We start from the raw sequence: 20,103 nt of genomic DNA, 5'->3' as shown, positions 1-20,103 counted from the left end.
TAATTGGGGAGGGGTTTGGGAAGAGGTTCTTGACTTAAGAACTTTTGAGAGAGGAGTGTGTGTTTGAGGGGACATCAAGAGGGAGGAGACAGGACAGCTCAGAATAGCACATGCCAACCCCTTTATAAAGTACCCAGGAGCATCAAACCATGACTTGGCAGCCCAGTGCTTCTGGGATAGAAAATTGCTGCCAGCTTTTTGGTAGGCCCTCATGCACCATAAGAACTACTTCTCTTTATTTCTAATCTATCAAGTGGACTAACATGGAACCCACACCACGTTATTTACTATTTTTCAAAATTCTCATGTTTTTGTAAACCCCCCCCCCAAAAAAAATAAAACAAAACCACTAAAGCTAATTCAACAAATCCTCAAACTTCTTTCTAGCTCATATATCTCTAACCAGGAGCAACCCCTTCTTACACAAGAGTGGTGCTACAGTATTTAGTCTCACTTGAGGCCACACTTCTCAATTCTTGTTCAGCAAGTTTAATCAAACTCTGGACAAGAGGCGTGAAAAGTTGAGAATGAAAAAGCAAAAGAAAAACTGATGTGGACTAGTTTTGGAACATTGTATAATCTGTTTCTTGATATTAATTCTTCAGCATTAATAGCTAGATTTTCTAAAGTGTGGTAGTTATTAACCATGATAAAGGCCTTAATACATGCTATAAATAAATAGTCCCGCTGCATAAAATGGGACCTGTGCTATACAGTATACAAAAGCATGCGTTAATGGGGGAGTGCATCTTAGGACATTCAGCTCTAAATGTTTCCTTACATTTACTATTCATGGGGAAATATCCTCATGAATGAAGGCTTAAGAGATCTGGAGGTAATGAATTTTTAATATAGATATATTGACGTGATATCAAATGTTTCTTCTTTCAGTGGAAAAATCCAACCTAGCAAATTCTTTTTATGTGTTCCCATTTTGCTTTTGCAAGTCAACTGTTTTGAAATTGCTATCATCATTATAGCTTGATTTCATACCTGAGCTCCTCCAAGACCTCTCTCTCCAGGAAATCCACGAAGTCCTGGTGGTCCACTTTTTCCACCAACTCCTTGAAGACCAGGATCTCCCTTTAAAATGAGTTAAATTGTGATCATTATTGATACCTGCCAATATTAGCCAGAAATTTCTCAGAATATACTGGAGTCTTAGACTCCTTTTAGCACCTGAGAGAAAGCATAAATCAGCCTTAAAGTTATTAAAAATATAAGAGTGAACATAGAAATTAATTGAAAATTTACTAATAAACCTTTGTGTATTAGTTCTAAAATAATCTAGAGCAGTGGTGCTTAAAACCTGTCTAGGAGGACCCCCAATCAGTTGGGTTTTCAAGATATCCCTAATGAATATGCATATTTGACTTTAGGACTTATCAATTCTATTCAATAGTTTTACTAATCCTATAGATTAGATAATACATATCATGAAAAATGATTCACTTAATAAATATCTATAATAATAAAACCCTAAGCGCGCATGCGCACTCCCACTTGCGTGTTCCGTGGTCAGTAGGTCCCTGGCAGATAGGAGTGCACATGCGCGCCTAGGGTTCTGTTTTCCTCTAAGCTAGTTCATTGTCGTCGCCGAACCTGAACCCCCATTGACCCTCCCACCCGAGACGACCACAAACCTCCCAGCTCCAGCAGCGTCCGCAGCACTCCAAACACGCTGCCTCGCGGCCCTCCACCACACTAGCAGAGGAAATCAGTGAGGTGGAGGGCCGCGAGGCAGCGTGTTTGGAGTACTGCGGACGCTGCTGGAGCCGGGAGGTTTGTGGTCATCTCACGGTGGGAGGGTCAATGGGCAGCAGCAGACTGCAAAGCAGCGCACCCAGAGCCCTGCGGATGCTGCCGGAGCCAGGAGGCCTGTCGGTCGACTTGCAATAAGAGGGTTAGTGGGACCGGCTGAACGGCGGCAGTAGTGGCAGGTGGGGAGGAAATGGAAACATGCTTCTCAAGGATTATATTGCAAATGGGGATGGGAGAGAGGCAGGCAGGCAGGCTAGCTTCGGAGGGTGGGGGTGGGACAAAGTCTGGAAGGCAGTGAGGGGGAAGGGGCACTGAGGGCACTAAGGACATAGGAGGTACTGAGGGAACTAAGGACACAGGACAGAGGCACTGGGGGCAATAAGGACACGGGAAGGAGACACTGGGGTACTAAGGACATGGGAAGGAGGCACTGGGGACACTAAGGACACAGGACGGAGACAATGGGGCACTAAGGATACAGGACGGAGGCACTGGGGGCAATAAGGACATGGGAAGGAGGCATTGGGGGCACTAAGGACACAGGAAGGAGTCACTGGGTGCACTAAGGACATGGGAAGGAGGCACTGGGGCCACTAAGGACATAGGAAGGGGTACTAAGGACATGGGAAGGAGGCACTGACATAGGAAGGGGCACTAAGGACATAGGAAGGGACACTTATTTATTTATTTAGATTTTTATCCCGTCCTCCCAGTAGCTCAGAACGGTTTACAAGTAAACATTCACAATGGAGTGAATTGGACATACAAGATTATACAGTAGATTTAAATACTTGGACATACAAGACTGTGCAGCAGTTTAGATATAGGGACTATACAGCAAATTAAGAACAGTAGTTTAAATATAAGTAGTTTAGTTTAGATACAAGTTATTTGAGTATAGGCTGAGAGTGGACTATACAGAAATTTAGGCAGAAGTTTAGAATGGAGAAAGAAGGGTAGAGGTGGGGTTTAAGGGGGTTGGGTGTATACTGAGGGTGACCTTTAGTTGAAGAGGAGGGTCTTTACCATTTTCCGGAATGTCATTAGTGAGTTCTGTAGTCTGAGTTGAGGGGGGAGTTGGTTCTATAGTTGGGGAATGAAGTGGCTGTAGGAGCGTTTGCGAACGGTTTCTGAGAGGAGGGACCTTCCGGGGGGAATGCATAGGCGTATCTCCGTTTCTGAGCGGAGGATGCGGGTGGGGATGTAGATGGGTAGCTTGGATTTTATGTAGGAGGGGGTGGTGGCATAAATTATTTTGTGTGCTATTGCCAGGGCCTTGAATGCACAGCGTTGGTTAATTGGGAGCCAGTGTTCAGCGCGGAGTGCTGGGGAGATGGGATCATGGTAGTTGAGGCTGTGTAGGAGGCGGATAGCTGCATTTTGGACCCGTTGGAGGCGCTTGAGATCTTTTTTGGTTATTCCATTAAATAGGGAGTTGCAGTAATCCAACTAAAGACATAGGAGGCACTGAGGGCAGTAAGGACATAGGAAGGAGACATTGAGGGCACTAAGGACATAGGATGGGACACTATGGACATAGGAAGGGGGCCATGGAGAGACAGGCAGGCATGGCGCAACAAAGAAATACAGGCCAGTGAGACAGAGAAAGAAAGAAAGGGAGACAGACAGGAGGCCAGGGAGAGACACAGACAGAAAGAATGACAGACAGATAGCATCCAAGAAGAAAGAGAGAGAGAGAGACAAAGAAAAAAAAAACCAGACAGACATCTACTCTAGCACCCATTAATGTAACGGGCTTAAACACTAGTAAGATATAACCTTTTTATTACAGAGTAATTAATTAATTTATCAATGTTATCATATAAATACCAAAATTAAACACATTCCATTCATCTAACAACCTTATTCTTAAAATATCACTAGGCTCCTAAATTTAGCAGCATAAAAAGTAAATGACAACAGGGGTAGAATTAGGGAAGGGATAAAGTTAGGAGCTTAGCAATGATTTTAAGCACGCTAGGGTCTGATTCTATACAGTGCAACCAAAGCTGTGTGCTCAAACCTATGTGCATAGCCGATTTGTGCGAGCAACTTAGGGACCCTTTTACAAAGCAGCGGTGGTGATGCTGCCGTGGTAAATGCACCAAAGCCCATAGGAATTGAATAGGCCTCAGCACATTTACCTTGGCAGCATCACTACTACAGCTTTGTAAAAGAGGCCTTTAATTGTTTAACAAGCTAATCAGCAGCAATGATTGATAATTAACATGAATTGGCACTAATTAGAATTTGCATGCGCAGCTTTCTAAGCATAAGGTATTCTAAGAAGTGGTGCATGTAAATTCTAGTGTATGAATGTCAAAGGGGGCATGGCCAGGGGAGGAGCATGGGCAGGTTGCGGGCATTCCTAAAAGTTAGGCGCACTGTCATCTGATCTGCTGATCTGCACACAACTTAGGCACAGGGATTTAAGCTTGGTTTTCATTGGCCTATGAGTGTGCCTAAATACTAGTCATGCATACAGGTGCAAAGCACGATTCTATAAACTTCAGAAGCATTTTAAAGACCTGCATTAAGCATCCTTTTCAGCACCAATTTATAGGCGTCATATATAGAATATGGCCCTGAGTTCATAAATTAAGGTCAGAAATCTAGGCAAATAGCAGGCCTAAATTTATAAGGGATGCATGCATAACTTAAACTCCTAAATTGAGATCAATTTTCATCTGAAAATGCAAGCTCTTAAGTTTGGTTAAAAATAGGCAACAATTTTAGGAGCCTAACTTAGAATCATAAATTTAAGAGCTCTGCCTCTTTTTTTTTTCTGAATTGCTGGTCCTTGCTGTTGGCATATATATAGAACAAGCTCCGATCCCATATAGGGAGGAGCGAGGCCAAATCGGCCGAAGCCGGAGCGAATAGATAGGTGGGGGGGGGGGAAGGGAGGAGGATAGGAAAGCGCCAATCAGCGAGGGATGGGAGGGGGGAGGGTTAGGAGAAGAAGGGGAAGCGGAAGGGAGGTCGCCCCTTTTCCCGACGGCGGTCCAAGGAGATCGACGTGACTTCCCTCCCGCTCACCCTACTGAAACATTTGTTTTCTTCTCACCTTGCTCCCGCGGAGCCAGAGGTCGGCAGGGCTTCCTCAGGGCGCCTCCGGCTCCAGTGTCCGTGGGCCAAGTGTGGGTTGGGATGTTGGGCCGCTGCACACGCGGCCGGGAGCATTTCCCCATCCATCGGCAGCGGAGGGGAGGTGGGGACGCGGCTTTCTGTGTCTGGTCCCTGTCGGGGCGGCCCTTGGCCCGGCTGCCAGCGTGCACTCTCCGGTGCACGCGCGGCGTGCTTCGCCTCGGATGCGCCTGCCTCTCTTGCTGCTGTCGGCCAGGGTACAGCCCGGGGGGAGGCGCGCACCGTGGGTCCTCGGCGTGACCAGGAGGTGGGATCGGGCCAGAGCGGCGGCCGGTCGCGGTCACGGCGTGGCCGGGATATGGGGTCGGGCCAGGCACGGGCGTTGAGCGCTATGGGAGGCGGGTGGCCGGGTTTGAGCGTCGAGCGCTCGGGGAGGCGGGTGGCCGGGTTTGAGCCACACTGCAAGCGGCCACTTAGATGGTAGAGCCGACTGCAGTGGGGGAGGGGGGCTGAGTGGCGCCCACGTGGCCGGAGTTCGTCCTCAGCTCCCCGATTGCTATGCGGGCCGCGTGCGCTGTGCTCGAGTCCCGATTTCCAATGAGGAGAGGGGGGGACGGCCCGCCCCCCACGGCTGTTCTTTCCGCCGCCCTGTTCGCGGCGTGCCTTCGCCCCAAAAGAATCTTGGCTTGCCTGACTTGTAGCAATTTGCTCATCTGAACACTCAAGACCTGATTTATCAAGGGAATTCTAGCATTCTGCGTCTGTACAGGAAACCTTTAAAAAGTTGAACTCAGAGTGTTTTAAAAGAAGTAATTTGTTAGCTTGCCGTCTGTGCATTCCTTAACGAGCTAAAAGAGTCTTTTCTTCTTTAGCTGAGTCTTAGGTCGGGATACAGAAGCATAGAGACATGATGGCAAATGGGGGCCAGGTGGCCCGTCTGGTCTGCCCATCCGCAGTGGCCATTATCTCTTGCTCTCTCCGAGCGACCGCTAGGGGGAGGGAGCCAATCCTGTTAGGGGCCGCTGCCCTCTCGAAGAGGTTGCCGCCAAGGTAGGCCCTGGTCCTCCCTATGGATCCAGCAGAGAGCTTCTGCGGCTCTGCAGAGGCCCGGCAGAGTGAGAGTTGACCACCCACGTGGCCCCTCTCTGCTTGAGCCTGCCTGAGGAGTTCTCAATGGGTATTACAAAATAATAATAATAATATATAACTAAATAAATAAATTTCCTTATTTTAGCTATTTGCCAATTATATGCTATTTGATTATATGCTATGCTATGCTATTACGCAATTATATCCACAGCTTTTGAAGGACATGCTATTTGATTAAATGCTATACTATTACGCAATTATATGCTATCCACAGTTATTATATTCTATTTAATTACATGCTATGCTATTACGCAATGATATGCTATCCACGGCTATTATATGCCATTTGATTGGGAGGGGGGAGGATTAAATGCTATACTATTACGCATTTATATCCTATCTACGGCTATTATATGCTATTTCATTAAATGCTATTAGACAATTATATTATATCCTAGGTCAGGCTATTTATGCTATTTCAGACTAGTATATGCCTTTAAAGGCCCTGCTAATAAGGCTATTATGCTATTTAAAGGCTCTTATATGCTATTTAAAGGCTATTTATATACTATTTAAGGCTCTTGTTGGTTATTCAACTGCTCTTATAGGCTATTCAAAAGCTCTTATATGCTATTTGAAGGCTCTTATATGCTATTTAAGGAGATTATATGCTATTTGAAGGCTCTTGTATGCTATTTGAAGGCTCTTGTATGCTATTTGAAGGCTCTTATATGCTATTTAAGGATATTATATGCTATTTAAAGGCTCTTGTATGCTATTTAAAGGCTCTGGTATGCTATTTAAAGGCAAGGCTCTTGTATGCTAAAAGGCTATTATATGCTATTTAAGGCTCTTATATGCTATTTAAAGGATCTTATATGCTATTAGATCCCATCATGTGATCCCAGAAGGAGTGCTTTACTAATACTAGGGCCTGTCTCGGGTTCCAATACACGTAGAACGTTACTGACAGTATTTATTCTTTTAGTACTTATTATAGCCATGCCAGCTCAACGTAAGCCACGATCAACAACTGCTGTGCTGCAAAGCCCACGGCTAGGAGTCAAAGACAGACGAGGACCACATGCGCTACAACATCAGCGGTGGCTTCTACGGCCACAACAGCAGCACCGGCTCCTACGGACGCACAGCCTCAGCACGGGGTGCGGTCGACGTCCGTCCCAGGTGAGTCATCACAAGCTGCTCCTACACCGACACACCTACCTCCAGCACCTGAGATTGCTACTGGTTAGCAGAGGAAAGGATGATATCACATGTGCTGTAACCACGCCCGCTTCACGAGTCTTATTAGCAATTCCTCTTCAACAAGACTTCGTATCCTGGGTATCATGTTTCTCCTCCATTCATGAATGATTTCCTCCTTAGCCAGTTAGCAGGCGTAAGAGTTGGGCGCCAGGAGCAGCTCCTCATCTTAAGCACGCCAGGGTTACACAGTCCACCACTCAAGACTTTCATCCTCCCTGAATCCTACAATCAAGGGGACCATATCCAGGTTGTATCAATCCCTCTGAAATAAGACTCTTAGTCTCCAGGGTTCATTTTCTTCCTCCATTCATCTACGAATTCCTACTTTGCCAGAGGGGACTACGATGTAGACCTTGAGCCCCCAAATTTGGCTTCCTCGAGTTTTCCCCATATACGGGGTGCTACAGGCAAGGGTGGTCTGGCCCTCACTTTATACGTACCTCATGTATTAACTGTTTTCGTGCCTCACTCTCTCTTCATCGGCAACATGGCCATGATATCATCATTTACCACCGTGCTTACAACCTTTAATGGGAAGACAGATGTAGGCTTTGAGCCCTCATTTACCATCCTCGAGGTCTCCTTGATCATACCGGGCCCTTATACGGGGTGATGCTACTGACAACAGATATGTACGTACCTCCTCTATTAACTGTTTGCTTCCATCACTCAACTCTCTTCATCAGCTACACGGCCTTGCTACTTACCACCTCGTTAATTACCTTATTACCGGAGACACATTCGCAGCCATCAGGAACATAAAAACGTAAGGAGTCCCCTACTCAGCAAGGAGCATCAACATCTGGGTTATTGATCTTGTAATCTGGGTCTACATTCGGGTTATGGATGATGTAGGGTGCCTAGAATTGGCCTTTAACAGTAAAATTAATTAGGTTACATAACCGCATGAGCGGCACCACCTTACATTTGTTGCGGGGTTTGCATCGTTTACCTTATAGTTTAGCAGAAGGACCTTCATAATTAAGTGACATTACCTCAACTGTGTTTTTACCCTAGATTGGTAGCAAAAGTTACAATTAGAAAATCATGGATATACATTCGGTTTATGGCTGTTACTATTCGGTTTGCATCAGAGTTAGGGATGAATGTTGCCTCGCATTTTGGTTCACAGTACCTCAAGGACCTTCATACTTATGTTTTACATTACGGGATTTCACGTTCGGCTTACTGCACCTCAAGAGAGGCTGAATGATCTTCATAATTACATTACCTCAATAGCGGTCCAACGCTTGAAATTATGTTTTGACTGGTCCCACATTCCGGGATTAGGGGGTTGACGGGATACTTAGGGTCAGGGGGTTAGTTACTGGGTATACGTACCTTGGGTATTGGTTTAACTTTGGTTCCGTGGGCGCTAGAGACCACGAACATTACACTTTGTCAAGAAAATGCGAACTGATAGTTTATCCTTAGCCAGCAGGCTTCCCCTCACTACCTTATTGTGGTCTGATATTATGTGGTCTGATATTATACCCCGGTGTGGTCTGATATTATGTGGTCTGATATACCCCGGTGAGTATGAAAATGTAGACAAATTGTTATCCTCAGCCAGAGACCACGAACAGTGTACACTTTCTCAAGAAAATGCGGACTGATAGTTTATCCTTAGCCAGCAGGCTTCACAAGTTAAATGTAGACAAATGGTTATCCTCAGCCAGCCAGCAGGCTTCCCCACATTACCTTATTGTGGTCGCATATTATACCCAGGTGAGTATGAAAAGGTGCGAGTTCTTACACAGCCGTGGAGATAACTCTCAAAAAAAATAAATAAAATAAAATTAACATCGGGCTAGATATATTCACCAGTTCTATCCAGATTGGCATATGTTACCGGGTGCGGGGCCGCAGCCATGACACTTGGGGGGAACCCGCGATAAGCGAGGTTTCGCTATCACGGGTAGTGGCAGGTAAGCACAGCATATGGGTAGAAGGCTGACATCTTTACAGTGGTTAAGACATGGGGCACGTCGCCTTGCTTGGACGGCAGGGGGCCAGGCCATGATCTTCACAACAACGTACAGCTGATGAGGGGACACCTCCTTGAACGGGAAGGGTCCGGTGAGATGGGGAAGCTTGTACGGCGCCCCACATTGTGCGGGATAGAGAGCCAGATGCTGTGCGCCTGACCATCAGTTCCTTATATGTTGCCCGGTGATGTACATCGTGTGTTATGCCATTTTCTGAAGTGCGGTTACAGTGTACAGTTCATCACCGTTCATGCTTGATTATGATGTTCAGTTGATAAGTTTGATGTAATTGTGCTGTTATGGCTGCGGCCAAATAAATTCCACTTGAGTTGACAAGCGCCTGAGTGTCATCATTGTGCAACGCTAGACCATGAAGGGTATGAGCAACAGTGCTGAGTGCACGATTTGAGAACAAGCTCCGATCCCATATAGGGAGGAGCGAGGCCAAATCGGCCGAAGCCGGAGCGAATAGATAGGTGGGGGGGGGGGGAAGGGAGGAGGATAGGAAAGCGCCAATCAGCGAGGGATGGGAGGGGGGAGGGTTAGGAGAAGAAGGGGAAGCGGAAGGGAGGTCGCCCCTTTTCCCGACGGCGGTCCAGGGAGATCGACGTGACTTCCCTCCCGCCCACCCTTCACTACTGTCGCAGCCAGTCTGGCAGGTAAGCACAGCATATGGGTAGAAGGCTGACATCTTTACAGTGGTTAAGACATGGGGCACGTCGCCTTGCTTGGACGGCAGGGGGCCAGGCCATGATCTTCACAACAACGTACAGCTGATGAGGGGACACCTCCTTGAACGGGAAGGGTCCGGTGAGATGGGGAAGCTTGTACGGCGCCCCACATTGTGCGGGATAGAGAACCAGATGCTGTGCGCCTGACCATCAGTTCCTTATATGTTGCCTGGTGATGTACATCGTGTGTTATGCCATTTTCTGAAGTGCGGTTACAGTGTACAGTTCATCACCGTTCATGCTTGATTATGATGTTCAGTTGATAACAGTTTGATGTAATTGTGCTGTTATGGCTGCGGCCAAATAAATTCCACTTGAGTTGACAAGCGCCTGAGTGTCATCATTGTGCAACGCTAGACCATGAAGGGTATGAGCAACAGTGCTGAGTGCACGATTTGATCACTTTGGCAGCTGTATTGTCATATGCATTTGCCATTTAGATTCAATATTATCTTATCTAATGCACGTGTTCATTGTTTGTAATTTTTTATTAGTAGAACATACCTTTGCTCCTTCTTTGCCTGCTGCACCTGGAAGGCCTTGTTCACCAGGTGGGCCAGGAGGACCAGGATGACCCCTTTCACCAATTGGACCAGTCTCACCAGTAGGCCCCTGAATGCAAATGTAAATATATATTTATCCCAGTGCTATAGCTTGAAAAATAGCTGATTATTTTATTTTGCTCCAGAAATAAATGCATTTTCTGATATTCAAATATTCAACCTTTCATCTCTATCAGATCTGCCAACTCTTCTCCCTCATTTTATGTTCTCAGTTTCATTCTAAAGTTCCTTTCTGTCTCTTACCCTGTTTACCCCAATTCATCTCTCAATTCAAGTTCTGCGTTTTCTCTGTTCTGGTCTGCCTTCTCATCATTTAATCCACTGGTCTTGTGAAATTGTGGCACTGAAGATTTCCATAAGATTTGTTTCTTAGCAACCATGTTTGATAAAAGGGCAGTAAAGTTCAATTGTTCTCACTGTGAAATCACCACATTCTAACCCCACTCTTGAAGAGAGAAAGAGCAAGTGTGTCAACATGTTTTCAAAGTTATAATTTTTCTTATTTTTTAAAGGAGTGCTTTTGAAGAATTATCACCCCTTTCATGAAGCCACATTAAGTTTTTTTTTAAATCGCAGGCCACGATGGTAAAATCTCCAGCACTCAAAGGATTTCTATGAGCGTCGGAGCTTTTACTGCTGCAGCCTGTAATTAAAAAAACCTGGACCCATGTCTAGGAAGTGACATCAGAGGAAGAACTGACACTGGCATGACAGCAGCTTGGGGGTTGCTGCTTGCACCAGGAATGTTACAAAGGTACAGGGGAAGAGAAGCAGCGTGCACGGCAGAAGGGGACAGGGAAGGAGCATGTGGAGGTGAGGGGCAGAGAAGAGGGCAGGGGCATCACCACCCTGGGCACCTCTCACCCTCACTGCGCCACTGCGCAGGTTGTCAGTTTATTAGAGACAGGGAAAGGAATAAACCCAGCAGCTGCTCTTCTCTGCTTCTGGGATGTGACTCTAGATTCCACCCTACCAATAGAGAAGAGAAAGAGGAGGAGGACAGAACCATCCTCCAACACAAGTCAGGTGAATTGTGAGTGATTTGTGGGAAAAGAGAGGAGATGGATGCTAAAAGATACAAGAAGAATAGGATAAGGGGATAAATGTTGGGGGGAGGGTGATTTGAGAAAGTGGTGAATGCAGAGCAGGAGATGAAGGAGTGATGAATGAAGGGGATGGTGAGTCAAGAGTAGGGATCAAATGCTATACATGTTAAGGTGGGGATGGGGAGAGGGTTAAAAATAATGAAAGCCAAAAAGGCCAGTTTCTTTCTTTCTTTCTTTTTTTTTTTTTTTTTTTTTTTTAGATTTTAAACAGGTTTGTGTTCTTGTTTGTATAAAAACTTGCTAACCATGCAAGTGATTTTTTGGTACTGGAACAGGTCTAGAAAAAGACAAGTTATTGAAGAGTAATTATTTTCTTTGCAGAGACTATGTGATGACAGTTTTGTGCATGCATGTTAACAAAATTTAAAATTAATGAGCAGCTTTGCATACTTATTTATCACAATGGCTCATTCATTTTTAATTGAAATAAACCTTCTCTCATCATAGACTAAATACCAGTGTTTATGACTGTGATGGAGAAATTTGTAAAAACTTGCTCAAAATGGGGGTTTCCTCAGTAAAATATGTGATGGGGCAGATATGGGTGGAATAAGGTGAGCCTGGGGCGGGTCTAAGGGGTCCAGATTTTCTGAACTGAAATCTAGTAACCCTAGGTATAAAGTATTATAGTTTTGCTGTACATCTTTGTATGTTAAGGTGCCAGTTTGAGAAGAACTTGATTAAAGTTCTTGAAAAATCAATTCATCAGTTGGAATTCATGACTATTTGGATTGATTAATGGCACCATCACTTTAGATTAAACATTAATCTACTGAAGCAGGCTAAAATTGAAGAAGAGGCCTATGGTTTATGCTGTGTTACATATCTTACACATCCTCACCACTTCTCGAGTATAACCCCTTCTTCAAACACAACTTTGTCAGAGCTTTTTTCGGGCTTCAGTACCATCACTCCTCCGCTGTTAAAATTTCTTTAGTGGGAAGAATTACGTGAGGGATCCTCGCTGGCCCATATTATTCATTTAAATATTTTCACTATTTGTAATACTTTAACTTTCTTTCATAAATATAAAGTGCAAAGTGCTTTATTATTTCATAGCTTATCTTTTTTGTTGCTTTTTATATTCAGCTGATATATCCAGTGCTGTTCTTTTTCATTTAAAGCCTTCTCTAGATTCTAGAGAATGCTTTAAATCAGGGGTGTCCAACCTTTTGGCTTCCCTGGGCCGCATTGGCTGAAAAAAATGTTTCTGGGGGCCGCACAAATGCGCAAACGCTGCAATAAGACAGAGGAGGGAGCCAGCAAGATGGTAAACACCCAGGGGCAGCAGAGGAAATCACTGCATTGCCCTCGACCGGGGCCACACAAAATCCTTCACGGGACCGCATGCGGCCCTCAGGCCGCAGGTTGGACACCCCTGCTTTAAATGAAAAAGAACAGCACTGGATATATCAGCTTGATACTGTAGAGCCAAGGGGGTTGAACAGTGAGGTGGAATGGCGTCTCTGATTGGCTAGCTGTTGCCCAATGAAGCGTGGGGGAAATCAGCTCTGATGATTGGAGGGGAAGATTTAAGTGAGGAGAAAGAGGCTGCCACCATCTTGCTCTTTGAAATCAGTAGGAGTCGGATGACAAAATCGACCACAGTAAGTGTAGGTTATGAGTTGGTATAAGGGAGGAGCGTTTTGAATGTAAAATGTTATTCTTAATGCTCTTATTTTGTATTGTAGGGAGATCTTTGAAACAGCATTCTGATGCAAAACATGTCGGGTCTGTCTCTCCCGGGTCTGAATATAAAAAGCAACTAAAAAGATAAGTTATAAAATAATAAAGCACTTTGCACTTTATATTTATGAAAGAAAGTTAAGGTATTACAAATAGTGAAAATATTTAAATGAATAATATGGGCCAGTGAGGATCTTTCATGTAATTCTTCCTGCTAAAGAAATTTTGACAGCGGTGGAGTGGTGGTACTGAGGCCTGAAAAAAAAGCTCTGACAAAGTTGTGTTTGAAAAACGGGTTATACTTGAGAAGTGGTGAGGATATGTTAAATTATTAAGAACATAAGAAGTTGCTTCAGCTGAGGCAGACCAGAGGTCCATCTCGCCCAACGGTCCGCTCCCGCGGCAGCCCATCAGGCCCATTGTCTGAGCAGTGGTCCCTGACTAGCTCTATAACCTATCTCTACTCCTATTCCTATAACTTACCTCTACTCCTATCCCTATTATTCCCGAGTAGAGGATTGTTTGAAAATACATCATTTATATCTGAACCTGTGTGTTACATATCTTGGCATACACATAAAAGGGAAGCTGAATATAATATATTTTAAGAGGAAAAGAAGTTTATGTCTGAAAAATTCAATCCTACATTTGATATACTTATGTTATTATTTCCACATCGTGAGAAAAGGCACTTTAATAGGTGCATGATGGAATAACAGAGAGAATGGAAAAACGTGTGTAATATTCACACTCTACAAAGTGTTCTTAAACCAGATAACTGACACATAGTACATCCATTTATTTGATAATTAGCAGAACCACAGGACATTCAAGAGTAGTAGAGATATAGTATGCTATATGATATATAACTTGCAAGCCTTCACGAGCACAGAATATTGTTTTTAAGCCTTAAGCCATTTTAAATGTTCTAAAAGTTCTAATATGTACTTTCCCATGTTTCTTCATGAAAAAGACCAGCCCTAGATTTTCTTATCACTTAAGCAGCCAGCAAGAAAATCATGGCAAAGGGGGTGGGGATGTTTCTATTGTCTGGCAGGAAGGAGTTGGCATCCTTCCTGCTGGTTGGGTGGGGATCCTCTGTCTGCCACAGCTAGCTCAACTGATCATGGCAGGGGAATCTGCCCCCCCCACCCCCACCCCGGAGCCATGCTGGCTCATCTGATTAGGGGGATACCCCTGCCAAGATCAGCTTATGGCTGCCGCAGTCTAGCAACAAAGATAAGCACACTGAAATGAAGGCCAGGGTTTTCCAGGCCTACATTTCAGCCGCCTATCTTGGCATGAATCAAGGCTAGGTAGTCACTGTAGCCCGCCTAATGCCACTTCCAGCACTGGCCATGCCTACTTTGGCATTCCACGGCCTAAAGTGGCTACCTAGCCCTAATTTCAGCGGCCTTATATTTAGGCGTCAGTAAGTGTTTCAACACTGCCATTTCTTGCTTTACAGCTATATTTCTGCAAGAAAATACCACAGTTTAATACAGTCACAAACAATTATTTTACTATGTGCAGTAGTAAATGTATAGGATGGTACCTGTGGACCTACGACCCCTCCTGGACCTGGAGGACCAGTTTTGCCTTGAAAGCCCTGAAAAGAGATCACATACAATAATTATTTTAGGTAGCAGCAGAAACAAACACCATATTGTTTTCATTATATCTATTCTGTCAGTAGAAAATTCAAAATTATTCATAAGGAGATTGTGGTTAAAAGGAAAAAAATCCTGTTTTGGGTGTCAGCAAGTGTAATAAAGAATAAGCAGCATATATAATTAACATAGGCAAAGCATTGAAAATAAAATCATGAATTTGATAGATCTAGAAATTAGAATAAATGCACCACTCAGACACTCACAAAATTGCAATGAAATTCTATAACAGCAATAAACTGAACTAAGACCTTCTTTTACTAAGCCGTGGTAGAGGTTTCTACTGTGTCCGGAGAACTAAATGTTCCAATGCTTTTAGGAATTCTTTGGGCGTTAGAGCAGCATTGGAGCATTTAGCATTCCAGGCCATGATAGAAACCTCTAACGTGGCTTAGTAAAGGGGGGAAGGGGTAAATTAGAAATACAGATCTAGCTGCTGTATTTGGAACTCTTGCTGTTACAAACTTATAATTCTATAATTTCAGTGACTTTCAAGAAATTTGTAAAATTTTATAAGTATTACAGCCCAGATTTTATAACAGCACCTGAAGTTAACTGGCTAGATTGGCACATCTAGCTGATCTAGGTGCATAAATTAGGCCATATGCTGCCCATATGCTGAGAGGCTGGATAAACTGGGGCTCTTCTCTCTGGAAAAGAGGAGGCTCAGGGGGGATATGATAGAGACCTTCAAAATACTTAGGGGCATAGAGAGGGTGGACAGGGACAGGTTCTTCAGACTAAAAGGGACGACAGGTACGAGGGGGCACTCAGAGAAACTGAAGGGAGATAGGTTCAAATCAAATGCAAGGAAGTTTTTCTTCACCCAAAGGGTCGTGGACAAATGGAATGCGCTCCCGGAGGAAGTGATCCGGCAGAGTACAGTACAGGGATTCAAACAGGGATTGGACAGATTCCTGAGGGAAAAGGGGATCGTGGGGTACTGAGGGAGGTGCTGGGGTGTTGCATAAGTATAGACAGCTCACCAGGTCGTGCTGGTGCAAGGCCGGAGGGTTAGGACATTGATGGGAAGATAGGACTTCGATGAGAAACCTAGGGGGCAAGGGGGCCCCTTCTGGTGATTAAGGCAGGTCATGACCTGTTGGGCTGCCGCGGGGGCGGACTGCTGGGCGGGATGGACCTCTGGTCTGACCCGGCAGAGGCACTGCTTATGTTCTTAATTGGTGCCAATAATTGAAAAGCACCATTAAAAACTAATAAGCAATTTAAAAATGAATTCCTTGGTAGGTGCCTGGAAGAAATTGCATTACAATGGGACGGGGTCTAGGGTGGAGCTTGGGCAGGTCTGGGAAAGGGCTTGAGCAGGTCTGGGGTGGAGCTTGGGTGGTTGGTGGTCGTGGGTACTCGGTTAACATTTGTTAGATTTAGGGGGGTACTTGGCTTGAACAAGTTGAGAAACACTGTGTTTGAATATAGACATTCAGGCCCTGATTCTCCAAAGTGCATCCCGATTTTAGGCGTCCTACAGCTGTCTAATCAGCCAATCGGGATGCACGTTTTTAAAAAAAAAAATGCTCCCCAGGCAAGCCTGAAGGCGCCTCCGGGAGCCTAGGGAGACCCGCAAGATGCCTAAGCTCGTCTAAGGGCCTTAGGCGGGCCTTAGGCTGAACCTAGGCGGCCCTACGCGTCTCCCTAGTAGAGGAGAAGCTTAAAATGTAGGCCAGCAAAATGCTGGCCTACATTGTAAGTAGACGCGGCCGCTATACTTATCGCGGCAAGGGATCTCTCTGCCACTATAAGTATAGCGGGCCGCGGCCCCCTGACCAGGAGGGTGCCCAAACCCTCTGCCCGAAGACGTACCCCCCCTCCACTACCGACCGCCACCCCGACACTATCGACCGCCCCCCCCCGACACTATCGACCGCCCCCCCGACATTACCGATCTCCCCCCCCCAACAATATCGATAGCTGGCAGGAGGGTGCCCAATCCCTCCTGCCCGAAGACGCACCCCCCCCCGGCGCTAACAACCCCCAAACCTCCACTCCACCAAACCTGTTCTTAGATGGGTCTTGCACGTCTTGAGCCAGCAGGCACGCCTCGTCTAAATGAAGCGGGCCCGCCCCTTCCCGGCCCATCCCGCCGAAGCCTAAGGCCTGATTGGCCCAGGCTCTAGAAGCCTGAACCAATCAGGCCTTAGGCATAGCGGGTCCGCCCATCCCCACTAAGTCTAAGGTCTGATTGGCCGTCTGTAACATGGATGCCGGTTACAGAATCGGGGTTTAGTTTAGGCCGATTCTGAATAGGACACCTCTCCCGGGCGTCCTATTCAGAATCAGGGCCTAGGTGTCTTGCGGGCCTCGCCTTCAATATAGGTGGCCTGCCTGGGGAGCATTTTTTTTTTAAAACGTGCATCCCGATTGGCTGATTAGACAGCTGTAGGATGCCTACAGCTGCCTAAAATCGGGACACACTTTTAGAGAATCAGGCCCTCATTCCCCTTCTGAAATGGGAATTAAATGTTCATTTTTTAGTCCTACCTATAACAATCCCAGACCACGTCTCCTTGCCATTTCACTTTCTTCGGCTTTAGACGTATACAGTATATCCTGCCTTTGTAAAGTTGGAACGTAAACATTTATCTTCCTTAAATGTCTAAGTGCCAGTTTATGCATGCCTAAATCACAAATGCTGCTTCTAGAATGCACATCATAATGAAGATGCAATGATATGAAAACCTAAACAGTAGAAAAACTGTTTCTCAACAGTGGCTCTTATTATTACTAACTTTAAAAAAAATGATTTGTACTTGTCTTATTTTATTCCTTGTGAAATATGAGATTATTTTTTTCCCAAATAGAGTATTATACTCCCTAGGAACTGCCAAGATCGCCTGAGGCCAATTACATGCTGTGTTATATTGTGGTAACTTTGTCAAGCTCTGAGCAACAGCCTGTTGATTTGGATCAATTGTGAAACATTAGTTCAGAAAAGGAACATGGATGTGTTATCCCCTAATCTAGTACTCAATGAAACAGTCCAGCTATCCAGTTTATAAATTCAACACCCCCTTCCCCCCCCCTTTTTTTTACAAAGCTGATGTAGCGGCTGCCATGTGGCAAATGCCCTGGTGCCCATTAAATCCTTATGGGCGTCGGAGTGATTACCATAGCAGCAGCCGCTACCGCAGCTTTGTAAAAGGAGACCTCAGTTTGCTGACTGAATTAATTCTCCTTTTCCAAAGTGTTTGTTCCCATTTGATCAGGGCCAGAATTAAATTGTCCCCAAACTGTGCAGACCCTACATGTGCTCTTTCTTTAGTAGCAAGAGAAGGGAATGCTAGTTTCAAATCTGTCTGTCCTTTGAGGTGTTGTAGATGTCAGAGAATAACAAAGACCTTCGAACACAGCCCAGCTGAAATTTAAATTGGTGCTAGATTTGATATGCCGCTATTTAGATAAGTATTAAGCAGTGCATAGCAGTTAGACATAGATTCCACAACAAGATTACAGTGGCTAACAATTAATTAAAAATACAGGGGTCCTTTTATCAAGGGGCGGTAGCGGTTTATCGCGCGTTAAACCGCCTGCCGCGCTAGTACCTAACGCCTCCATTGACAAGGCGTTAGGATTTTAGGCGCTAACCCCACAAGCGTGGCTTGATAAAAGGACCCCACAATTTACAAATGAAAATAACTCCATTATTAAAATAGAAAAGACCTACCGTATTTTCACTCATATACCGCGCACCCGTGTAAAACACGCACACGGGTATAGCGCGCGGGAAACTGTAATTTATATAAATAAATTTTTATATAGCGGGAACACCCGTATACCGCGCATGCTGCCCCGACTCTCCTTTCGCCCGCCCCGACTCTCCTCTCGCCGCCCCGACTCTCCTCTCCCCCTTGAAGTCCTGTCCCCCCTTGAAGTCCTGTCCCCACCCTGAAAGCCTGATGCCCCCCCCGACATCCGATTTACCTCCCCGCAGGACCGCTCGCACCCCCACCCCGAAGGACCGCTTGCACTCGCACCCGCACCCCCACCCCGAAGGAACGCGCACACCCCCACAGCCTCCTCCCCCCCCATCATGGAGAAGCTGCCTACCATTGTCCTGCTGCTTCCTCTGCCGGCGGTCCCGCCCCTTCTCTGAGCCCTGCGTCTGCGCTGCTTCCTCTTCCGGCGGTCCCACCCTTTCTCTGACGTCAGAGAAAGGGCGGGACCGCCGGAAGAGTAAGCAGCGCAGACGCAGGGCTCAGAGAAGGGGCGGGACCGCCAGCAGAGGAAGCAGCAGGACAACGGTAGGCAGCTTCTCCATGATGGGGGGGTGGGAGGCTGTAGGGGTGCGAGCGGTACTTCGGGGTGGGGGTGCGAGCGGTCCTTCGGGGTGGGGGTGCGAGCAGTCCTGTGGGGTGAATCAGACGTCGGGGGAGGGGAACTATGTAAAAAAAAATTTGTACAACGCGCTCACGAATTTAACACGCATGGTTATACTCGGTTTGTAAAATCGTGTATAACGCGCGCGTTATATGCGTGAAAATACGGTACCTCTGTCATACTAAGAACCTTTCACACTCAAAATATCAATCATTTTCATAATTGCAGATATATCAGTAAATCTTTACCTCTATTTCCTCAGACATATAAAATGTTTGACAAAAATAATAACTTTTAAGCATATTCTTATTTTTTTTCCTCAGCACACAAACATTTTGGGAGACCATTCCACAACTGTGGAGCTAAACAAACAACCAAAAAGTTCTCCCCCTTCAAATTCATATCTTGTTCTAGCTAAATGGGGAATTACCATCCTAAATTCCTGCAAAGATCTAAAAACCCAACCAAGAAGGGAATGATGTGGAGCCATGAAACTTACAAATTATTCCACATTTTCACCCCTAAGTTCGACACACTTAGTACATCATGTCTGAAGTTTCTGCAACCATTCCACAAAATACTCTGATGTTTGGTCACTGAAACACTGCTCTAATGCTGCAATCGCCCCTGAATCACTCAAAAATTGTCACCCTGTCAAATTATTTTTAAGATTTGGAAACTGAAGGTAGTCAGATGGAGCAAGATTAGGTGAGTAGGTTTTGTAGGTGGTAAGGCCCTGATTCTATAAATGGCACCTGAAGTTATATGCCTAGATTGCCATTCCTAGCTGATCTAAGGGCCTAACTTAATTTTTCAATTAG

At 45.4% G+C, this 20,103-nt stretch overlaps 1 protein-coding gene across 1 annotated transcript in view; it reads right to left on the bottom strand.

The window, feature by feature from the left end:
- The window catches only part of COL11A1 (collagen type XI alpha 1 chain), a 528,076-nt gene that overhangs the window by 183,508 nt on the left and 324,465 nt on the right, over positions 1 to 20,103 (bottom strand). Inside the window, exons 38-40 of the mRNA XM_033916645.1 lie at positions 14,833 to 14,886; positions 10,427 to 10,534; positions 994 to 1,083 (exon numbers count right to left, since the gene is read on the bottom strand). Of these exons, the coding sequence (XP_033772536.1) occupies positions 994 to 1,083; positions 10,427 to 10,534; positions 14,833 to 14,886 (252 nt within the window). The remainder of the gene's footprint in view (positions 1 to 993; positions 1,084 to 10,426; positions 10,535 to 14,832; positions 14,887 to 20,103) is intronic.

This window comes from Geotrypetes seraphini, chromosome 12 (assembly GCF_902459505.1).
Source record: "Geotrypetes seraphini chromosome 12, aGeoSer1.1, whole genome shotgun sequence".
NCBI classification, from domain to species: Eukaryota; Metazoa; Chordata; class Amphibia; order Gymnophiona; family Dermophiidae; genus Geotrypetes; species Geotrypetes seraphini.
This window is presented reverse-complemented; position numbering and strand designations above follow the sequence as displayed.